We start from the raw sequence: 10,586 nt of genomic DNA, 5'->3' as shown, positions 1-10,586 counted from the left end.
GTTCTACAATTCAATAGTAACTTTTAGAGTAGCCATAAGCTTTCCTTCACTGATCACTGATATCTGTGTGCATTTCGATTCCTGTGTGTGTGTGTGTGTGTGTGTGTGTGGAGTAGTTATCTCGGTGTGAGCGCTGTCGCTGTGAGCCCAGTGGTGAAGTTTATTGCAGCATATCGGACTGTCCAGCTCTGCACTGTGTGAACCCCGTATACGAACCCAGACACTGCTGCCCTGTGTGTAAGAGCGGTGAGAAACACACACACACACATATACATTATCCTGGTGTTGCAAGTATAGGAAGTCATTAGTGGTCAGTCACTAGTCCTTCTGTCTCTGTTTTTTGTTCTGTGTGTCTCTCTGTCTGTCTCTGTGTCTATCCTTCTGTCTGTCTCTCTGTCAGCCTCTGTGTCTGTTCTTCTGTCTGTCTCTGTGTCTGTTCTTCTGTCTGTGTCTCTGTCACTCTCTGTGTCTGTCCTTCTGTCTGTCTCTGTCTCTGTCTGTCTCTCTGTGAGCCTTTTAATCTATCTCTCTGTCAGCCTCCTCTCTCTGTGTCACCTTCCTCTCTCTCTCTCTCTCTCTCTCTCTCTCTCCCTCGTCACTCGGGGCTCATTGATGTGTCCGGCGCTGTGATTCTTGTTTACGTGCTGAGTGTCGCAGTGGAAAAACGGTGATGCAACGTTGCCGTTCAATGAACCGCTCACTAGCAGCCTTCCTCTCCGGAAATAGAAACTGGAGCACGGCCTGCTGGGAGAGCAGAGGGCCGAGGGGGCAGCACTGATGACAACAGAAGGCACGAGTGGAACAGATTGTGTGTGTGTGCATGTATGTGTGTGTGTGAGTGTGTGTGTGTGTGTGTGTGTTTACAGTGAACTCTGATAAGTAATGTCTGAACTGCTCGTCTTTGCTCCAGGCTCTTCACATGGTGCAGAATGCCGGATTCTGATTGGTCAGAAGGTGTTGGTTCGGTTTTTCTATAACCGACCGTAGCGCAGCTGCACATCATCAGCGTTAATGTGCTCCTTATGATATGTTTTGGTTTCCATAGTAACTACTGAAACAATGGATTTGTACAGTGGACATTCCAAGGAGATGGATTTTTAATGTGGTGATGTTTTTTTCTAAGAAGACAATTGGTTAACGTTTATGGAAGGAGTCTCCAGTGTCAGTGCTTTCGCTTTGCTATGTGTTTGTAAATGCGTGAAGTAACCTGGTACACATGTTCTTACTGGATGATCCAGATGTCTGCTGAGGAGCAGTGAGTTTTCTTTTACCAGCATGTTCATGTCTCTTCCTCAAAGGTCCAAACTGCTTTGCGGGGAATCGCATCATTCCGGCTGGAGAGCGAGTGGAAGTGGACGAATGGACTGTCTGTTTCTGTACCTACAGAGACGGAACCTGGCAAACGCACCCTCACGCCACGTGCGAACAGCGCCAGCAGCCAGACGAAGACGTGTTCAAGCAGATGGAGGAGCAGGAGACGGAGCGAGAGAGGGAGAGAGAGAGGCAGAGAGAGAGAGAGCGCCTGCCCAGGCTGGATGCTATCCCATGATGGCTCGAGCGTCCACGGCCTGGAGAAACACAACCTGCGCTGTACCGAGTGCCAACGCTGACCTCTTCCACCCCCTCCAGACTCAAGACATCCGGTTCACCGACTACATTCTGGGATACGTCTTACATTTACACACTTGGTGCAACATGCTGAAAGATGTTTAGATGAATCCAAACTTGAGTAGTTTATTAAACATCCAGAAAAAAGTTTTCAATTTCATGAGACATGTTCACGTGTGTGACCTAATATACACCTCTACTTAGCTAGTTAGCTTTCACTCGCTACATCTCTCAGACTCAAAGTGACTGACCACTTTACATTAAAAGGTTAGTGGTTATAGTGAGTGATGCTGGAAAGTCATCAGTCATTCAGACCCTGTACTGTGTGAGACAGAATTACACTATATTGGCAAAAGTTTTGGGACAGCCCTCCAAATCATTGAGTTCAGGTGTTGTTTTTCAGGGGTTGGGCTCGGCCCCTTAGTTCCAGTGAAAGGAACTCTTAATGCTTCAGCTTCATACCAAGACATTTTGGACAATTTCATGCTTTGTTTGAAGAGTTTGGGGATGACCCCTTCCTGTTCCAACATGACTGCACACCAGTGACCAAAGCAAGGTCCATAAAGACATGGATGAGTGAGTTTGGTGTGGAGGAACTTGACTGGCCTGCACCTCAATAGAACACCTTTGGGATGAATTAGAGCGGAGACTGTGAGCCAGAACTTCTCGTCCAACATCAGTGCCTGACCTCACAAATGTGCTTCTAGAGGAATGGTCAAAAATTCCCATAAACACACTCATAAACCTTGTGGAAAGCCTTCCCAGAAGAGTTGAAGTTGTTATAGCTGCAAAGGGCGGGGCAACTCCATATTACATTCATGTGCAGGTAAAGACAGACGTCTCAACTTTGGCCTGGCTCACAGTCTCCGCTCTAATTCATCCCAAAGGTGTTCTATGGGGTTGAGGTCAGGACAGTCAACTTCCTCCACACCAAACTCACTCATCCATGTCTTTATGGACCTTGCTTTGGTCACTGGTGTGCAGTCATGTTGGAACAGGAAGGGGTCATCCCCAAACTGTTCCCAGAAAGCATGAACTTGTCCAAAATGTCTTGGTATGAAGCTGAAGCATTAAGAGTTCCTTTCACTGGAACTAAGGGGCCGAGTCCAACCCCTGAAAAACAACACCTGAATTCAATGATTTGGAGGGGTGTCCCAAAACTTTTGCCAATATAGTGTATATCCTACATCATTACAAAGAGCTCTGTGCATTTTCATGACTAAAATGTAACTTGGAAATGAATTTGCTGAATATTATCAATAAAACACTTTATTACTCGATCTTTTGACCTCTTTCTCTGTTATACAGTCCCAGCACAACAACACTTACAGCTAGCCAACTTTGCTGAATAGTCAACCTATACGAATTATTTGTAATGCTTTGAACATGTATCTAGTATGAGAAAAGACCTTCTTTAATAATTATTATTTGTATTGGCTCCTGGCTAGAAGCTACTGGCTAATGTCTGAAACGTTGATCAGCGTAAATGTCATTTTCTTTCGTGTCATTCTACAGGACAAAGGCGTAATTAGTCCATTTTTAACTTAACTAAAAAATGTAAAGGAATCTGTGAGAATTATTAACTATTATTAATTATTAGAACTGGTTTAATAATGAATGACAATAGTCATGGATTAGTGAGGTGTTATTAGCAATGTTAGCATTCAGGGGGAAACCTAGTGACTAAGTGACAGTAAAAATGAAAAAGTTCCATGTAGTTTGTGATTTCACTACAGTAAAGTGACTCAGTTTGGAGCTTCAGATATATGAAATGCATATCCAGACATTTTTGTCAACTTTCAAGCTCCATAATATTTAAAAAAAAATAAAATAAAATACGAATTATAAACACTGCTATACTCAATAACATGACACACAGCTCTACACTTGAATGCTGCATGGGTTGCTATAGCAACAAGAACTTGCGGCGCCCGTGTTTAGCATGCTAGCACTGTAAATATATGAAGAATAATTCGTACCAAAAAATATTTAATAGTGGAATATTTTTCAGAATGATAGATTATATATAGGTTATATGCATTCATCCATATTTTGGGATATTTTGTACTGTTTTATTATTATTAGCTTCCACTCATAGCTAGCAAAGCCTGTGTGTTTCAAGTACATATATAGTACAAAATCCTTTTAAATATTATTTAGCTATCCGTGCCTACATGCAGTGTAAATTCAAGTGAAAAGCTGCGTCGTGAATGATTAATATTAGTACTTTATTCGTAAATGATAGACAAGTTTGTATGTTTTTTTTTTATTCGGGCGAACGCGACGGCTACACAAAAAGGGGGTCTTAGAATGAGGCTGCTGAACCGGAACTGTCGATCGCTGTGGTGCGCGTGACGTTATTTCCCAGCGTTCCTTTCTCCCTTCTTCCTCTTACCCTTTCGGCAGCAATGTCTAAGAGAGGTAAAAAATCCAGCCGTGGAATCTGACTTAATCCTTATCAATGGAGGCTTTTAAACCTCTTCTTTGGACTCGTTATTGTTTTGAGATGTGTTATAGTTTGCGTTTTGGTGGATATTTAGAGAAAAAGCGTTTTATGTGTTATAATAAAATCATCGGTACCATTGGACAGCTAATGGTGGCTCCGGTTTGTTCACGAGGAGTCTCGCGCACTTCTGAGCGCGTGCACGCATTTGTATATAACGACTCGGGCCTGTCGTGTTTAAGTCTTTTTTGTTTTTTTTTGTTTTAGAGATTATATTTTAGTCGAATTTATGAAATATTGTAGTAATGTAGTATTGTAGGGTAGATGAAGCTTGCTAGCTGCGCGCGCGCTCTAGCTAGCATGTCCGAATCCTGCTGCATAGTGGAGCCAGGATTCATTAAAGATGTCAGCTTTCACAAAGGGAGATATGTCTGTTTTTATGATTTTTCCTGAATATAAAGAGGCTCATATTAGGCAGGATGTTAGTTAAGGACAGATAAGGACCTGTGTACCCTAATGATTAAAGTTCCTGACAGGTATATGTGCATAAATGGAGTGTGTGTGTACACATGGTTCTATGTTGCTCTGTGTTCTGATTCTCGTGATTTTTCAGAAGGATTTAAGAATTGTCCATTTTGTGTCTCTTTGCAGGACGTGGTGGTTCTTCTGGAGCCAAGTTCCGCATCTCGCTGGGTCTCCCGGTGGGAGCGGTCATCAACTGCGCCGACAACACAGGTACCCCACACCGGCCATGTCCACACTAATACACTCGAGTTTTAAGAACGTGTATTTTTCTGTCCGTTTTGACCCTGCGTCCACAAAGAGATGGCGTTTTTAATCGACGAAACCGTACCTTTATGGATAGGTTTGCAGTGTGGACTGTGAAGACTGAGGCTTTTGGACACGATGTGTTTAGTCGTGTGACCAATTCAGAATACATTCTCTATACGCAAACTATATACTCTGGTGTTATTCGCAGCAGCAACTCACCTCACTGTGGGTCTGTTTAAAAAACTCTTAGTGTTTTTGTACTGTGCTTTTCCTTGACGTATCGTATTAATGTTTAAAGAAGGGCTGGAGAGTGAATATATGCCATGTGGAAGCGTCTTGCGTGTTACTTGTGTGCAGAACAGGGAGCGTATGACTTTTCAGACGTTTCAGTGTGGATGAGCCACAACCCGTTACTGATGACTTTCATGGTGATGACAGTCATCTTGAACTCGGTTAGAATTTGTCCAAAATCTGTTTATTTTTAGTAGTTTACTTTCTTAATGATGACGGGTGCGTGAACAGGTTCCTCCTGATTAGCAGGCGGTGTCCAGGCAGCTAGGCATCTTCGTCTGTTGTATAATGCTGGTGTGATGCACTTTAAAGCTGTAACTCACAAGTTCATAAGTCTGGTCCTGCTGCTGATCTCCTAAGACGTGTTCCTGAGATGATGTGGGTTTAAATTGTTTAATGTAGATACTAACGTGTAGGACCAGTGGGTGGATCCTGGGGTTCTCCAGCAGCCGATGGTGGAAATATGTAGTTGTCTTGGGTAATTTGGGGCTCTCTTGAATTAGAGTTGGAGAAACCTGGGGCTCTTCAGGAGCTGATGGTGGAAATGTGCAGTTGTCTTGGGTAATTTGGGGTTCTCTAGGGGCTGATGGGCAAACATCTGCAGTTGTCTTGGGAAATCTGGGGTTCTCTAGGAGCTAATGGTGGGAAATCTGGGGTTCTCTAGGAGCTAATGGTGGGAAATCTGGGGTTCTCCAGGATTCTTTAGGACCAGAGTTAGGAAATCTGGATTTTTTTTGGATTTGGGTCTAAAAAAAACAAAAAACCAGGCGATCCTCAGGACTGGAGTTTGGAACTGAGGGTTCTCCAGGTTTTGGGAACCTTTGCTCACTTTGTGACCATCTGATATGATTTTCAGGGTGGGGTGGGGGTGTGTTTGAATTACACTGTATGAAATTGTCATTTAAAAAAACAAAACAAAAAAAACATGGATATCACAGGATCATTGACTTTTTAATGTTATGGAATGAATAAAAGTGGTTATAATAGTACAGGTTTATTTTGTTTATTGGTGTTGAGGAATTTTAGACTAACTTTTGGTTCAGTTCCTCATGGACTCTGTTTAGGATTCATCCAAACTCCTTCTTAAAGCACTTGCTCCGTCTGCTCAGTGGCCGAGTGAGTTGTCGTGGAAGGGAAAAGTGAAGCCCATTGCTCTTGGGTGAGATGGCAGTGATGAATTCAGTACTGTACAATCTCAATCCGTGATGGAACACCTTTACTCCGTCCTTCTGCCTGTCCGGTCCTCTTACCAAGCTGACCTATATCTGTAACTGATGTTTTTGTTTTTTTTTTCCTTCAAATCAGGTGCCAAGAACCTGTACATCATCTCCGTCAAAGGCATCAAGGGCCGTCTGAACAGGCTTCCTGCCGCAGGTGTGGGTGACATGGTGATGGCCACTGTGAAGAAAGGCAAGCCAGAGCTCAGGAAGAAGGGTACGTCTCGTCTCGCTGCTCGTTTTATAACATGGCTTAGATCACATCATCTCACTCGTAATCTAATTCCGCTTCAACTTCATAGGATATTGTAATCAATTCCCAAACTATGCTTTTCAGAAATCAGTTATTGCTGATTTGATAAAGTATTGAACCTTTAAAGGTGTAGTGGTGCTTTTAAAAAAAATAAGGTTCTTGTGGTAGAGAAATCCCGTGTTAAATATTAAGTATATAAAGCATAGAAAAACATTTAGTTGTAAATAAAGTACCAAGCTTTTTACACACGACACTGCTGTTGATGCTGATTGTATAAATGTTTAAAAAAAAAAATAAAAATCCTGATACAATATTTTGGTCATATTGTCCACTCCTTTGCTATAGCAGTTTGCTTCTCATTTGCATAAAGCTCAGTTTTGCCACTAGCACCGCTCACTTCATGCCAGCAAACAAGCAGACTTGATGTCAATGTCTGAGAATCGTACACTGACGAAAGTGAAGTATTCTGCTCTTTGAGGACAGCCATCTTGGAACTTGTCAGCTTTGGCACGACTCGATTGTAGTGTTCAGTCGTAAGAGGTTATAATGTTAGTTCACCAACAATATAGACAATTTATTTAATGTTTGTGGTGTGACTCCTCAGAACACTACTTGTATATGCTATGTCAGACAGAAGACTCGCAGGTCTTTATAGCATTGATTTTATCGTATTGATCGCGAAGGAGTGTGATGAGAAAATCTTGACACTTCCTAAGACATTTCTGTAATGCACAATATGCATCAAAACATGGGTGTGCTAACAAAATGTCAATCAGCAGTGATCCAACTTGTGATGTGTGTATCGGGATGGATAAAATGACCATTTCACAATATTAAGTTTAGTGTTTTTTGTTCACCTTGGGCTTAATTGTGGTGAGAAAATAAAAATCCTGAACCACTGATATATTATAGAAAGGTGTTCTGTGAGGTAATTAATCATTATATTGTCATATCCAGCACTGAGTTTAAGCAATGATTTTAATGCATATATAAATAAATATTCTTGTAATTGGGGATTGGTTTAAATCTTTTCGGGTTCATATTTGCTGTAATAAAAAGCTGTGCAGATTTTCAGTTTTAGTCTGGCGTTGGGTTCGGTTTGCAGTTTGTATGATGCTCGAGTTATTTATGCAGTAAAAATCCCAGGTGTGTCCCTGCTTGGTGTTCACTCTCGTGTCCCTTTGTGTTTCAGTGCATCCGGCGGTGGTGATACGACAGCGGAAGTCGTACCGGCGAAAAGACGGCGTGTTCCTGTATTTCGAAGACAATGCGGGGGTCATAGTGAACAACAAAGGGGAAATGAAAGGTGAGTGCGCTCCGTATACATAGCTACATCCTTCTTAAAGCACTTGCTTCGTCTGCGCAGTGGCTGAGTGAGTTGTCGTGGAAGGAAACAGTGAAGCCCATCGCTCTTGGGTGAGATGGCAGAGATGAATTCAGTACTGTACAATCTCAATCCGTGATGGAACAAAAAACCCTGAATGTTGATTTTATAGCTTACAACGTTAGAGTTAAAATAAGTAGCAGCTGTCTGACTGTTTTTATTGTTTTGTTTTTTTTATTCTTAAAGGTTCAGCCATCACAGGACCTGTAGCCAAGGAGTGTGCAGATCTGTGGCCCAGGATTGCTTCAAACGCCGGGAGCATCGCCTGAGCACTCACTTGGCTTGCTTTATTTTCAATAAAAATATTGAAAGTCCATCAGTGGGTCTGTCTGATTATGATGAGAAACTGCTGAAGAACCATAAAGACTGATTCTGAAGATTTTGTCCTAATGTTTGAACACGCCTTAATTAAAGGAACAATAGTCAAATAATTTAATTTTTTCCCCTTTACTAAAGAGTAAGCTGGAAAAATCTGTAGTGTCGTGATTAACGCGAGTTTAAGCCGTGAACTCTAGAAAAGTACTACATGGATGAGGGAACCTTTTTGGAAGCATTGTACAGAATGTATATTTTTATATTTAAATAACTACTTTTTTTTTTTTTTAAAGAAACGCCCCTTTACACCTTTTTACTCTGATCTGCTAACAAGTTTAGCACTCGAGTGCTTGTGAAGACTAAAGGAAAGTAACTGCACTTGTCAGAAATCATGAGGATTTTGCAGGTTTTGTTTGGTATTATGCTCTTAAGTGCTGAGATGATTGTTCTCGCTGAGGTGGATGAGAGAGGGGGCGGGTTCAAAGAAGAAAAATCATCCATAGCTAATTCGGCTCCACCTGCTTAACTGACCGATCAGCAGCAAGGTGGACAAATTTGAGTAATCTCTATAACTAATGCACCTTTAACAAAAGTTTGATTGTGTTCTCAGCTTGATTTATTTAGACTTAAAATATACAATAAAATGTCTTGAATATGGATTTGCATATTCCTCAATATCTTGGACATATAAAAAAAAAAATACAATGTGGTTATAATATCCATTTAGTGTCATGTTGGGGGGGTGGAAATGATGTAAAGATAAAATGGTTTTATTTCCTACTGATATCAATATTAACATTTATATTTGTGACAGTTTATAAGAGTGACCTGGTCACAGGCCTTTTATCTGTTATAAAGCTTTTTTTTTTTTTTTTTTAAGTAATGAGTTACAGTAATATTTCTATTACATAAGTTACACTATGTTGCCAAAAGTATTGGGACACCCCTCCAAATCATTGAGTTCAGGGGTTGGGCTCGGCCCCTTAGTTCCAGTGAAAGGAACTCTTAATGCTTCAGCTTCTTTTGGACAATTTCATGCTCTTTGTGGGATCAGTTTGGGGATGATTCCTGTTCCAACATGACTGCACACCAGTGACCAAAACAAGGTCCATAAAGACATGGATGAGTGATTTTGGTGTGGAGGAACTTGACTGGCCTGCACAGAGTCCTGACCTCAACCCCACAGAACACCTTTGGGATGAATTAGAGCAGAGACTCTAATTGGAACAGGAAGGGGTCATCCCCAAACTGTTCCCACAAAGCATGAAATTGTCCAAAATGTCTTGGTATGAAGCTGAAGCATTAAGAGTTCCTTTCACTGGAACTAAGGGGCCGAGCTCAACCTCTGAAAAACAACACCTGAGTTCAATGATTTGGAGGGGTGTCCCAAAACTTGTGGCAATATAGTGTGTGTAAGAGTTTCAGTGCAAGTCAGTTAAACTGAATCGAAATAGCTGAAAGTGATAAAAGTCTATTTCGCTTTCCTAATTGATTTGATTTGGAAATCTCCCAACTTTAACATAAAACTGATGACTGATGGGTGGAGGTGGGGGAGTTTAAAATGGCTTTTGTTTTCTTTTTATTTCCCTGACATCCTCACGTTCTTCCTCGAGTCGTTTTGCACTTCCCGAGCCTTTCAGACAAAATTCATTGACATCTTGCAGATTTTAATCGACTTTTCATCACCTCCATCTTTCAGCCTCTGTGTCCTTCAGCAAAACTTTTTTATCACCCAACCCTGCTTCGGGAATCGAGAGCTCAGACACGATCAAACCATTGTTACACACAATAACCTGAGTGGAGAGCGAGAGAAAGAGAAGAAAACAAACTGCTGAGGGAGAGAAAATGGAAAGTCGCAAACCGGTAGATTGGTTCAGTGTTTAATATCCTGTGGTCAGTAGGAGGTGATTTTAGAGGTGATTTCATGACCTGGTTGCTGTTCATTAGTGTAATAAAAGTATTATTTCTGTTACACCACAGCAATTTACCAGCTCTAACAATGTGTTGAAAGTAATAAACATCAGAAATGTCATACTTTGTATGCAACATTAAGTAGCCTTTATTTGTGACAGTGAAATTCTTTCTTCACATATCCCATACTTGGGGGTTAGGGGTCAGAGCTCAGGGTCAGCTATGATACAGCACCCCTGGAGCAGGGTGGGGTTAAGGGCCTTGCTCAAAGGCCCCCAACAGTGGCAGCTTGGCAGTGGTGGGGCTTGAATCCTGATCGTCTGGTCAGTGACCCAGAGCCTTACCCACTTGAGCTACCACTACCCCTAAATGTTTAAATTCTGATGAACTGGA

General features: G+C 41.6%; 2 protein-coding genes across 3 annotated transcripts in view; both read left to right on the top strand.

The window, feature by feature from the left end:
- si:dkey-283b1.7 (von Willebrand factor C domain-containing protein 2-like) overlaps window positions 1-2,027 on the top strand; it is a 2,585-nt gene extending 558 nt beyond the window's left edge. The window contains exons 2-3 of one of the 2 annotated variants that reach the window (XM_058418039.1): window positions 117-237; window positions 1,299-2,027. In XM_058418039.1, the coding sequence (XP_058274022.1) occupies window positions 117-237; window positions 1,299-1,549 (372 nt within the window). In that variant the 3' untranslated portion in view covers window positions 1,550-2,027. Of the gene's footprint in view, window positions 1-116; window positions 247-1,298 lie in introns of both variants that reach the window. The other variant, XM_058418030.1, reaches the window with a different exon arrangement.
- A 1,883-nt stretch (window positions 2,028-3,910) lies between these two features.
- Window positions 3,911-8,283, top strand: rpl23 (ribosomal protein L23). The gene is made up of 5 exons (XM_058375124.1): window positions 3,911-4,029; window positions 4,703-4,786; window positions 6,419-6,547; window positions 7,776-7,889; window positions 8,154-8,283. Exons 1-5 carry the CDS (start codon window positions 4,017-4,019, stop codon window positions 8,234-8,236), a joined length of 423 nt encoding a protein of 140 aa, XP_058231107.1. The 5' UTR covers window positions 3,911-4,016; the 3' UTR covers window positions 8,237-8,283.
- The last annotated feature ends 2,303 nt before the right edge of the window (window positions 8,284-10,586 follow it).

This window comes from Hemibagrus wyckioides, linkage group LG02, assembly GCF_019097595.1.
Source record: "Hemibagrus wyckioides isolate EC202008001 linkage group LG02, SWU_Hwy_1.0, whole genome shotgun sequence".
NCBI classification, from domain to species: Eukaryota; Metazoa; Chordata; class Actinopteri; order Siluriformes; family Bagridae; genus Hemibagrus; species Hemibagrus wyckioides.
The sequence above is the reverse complement of the archived record's forward strand: the minus strand, read 5'-3'. Positions and strand labels throughout refer to the sequence as shown.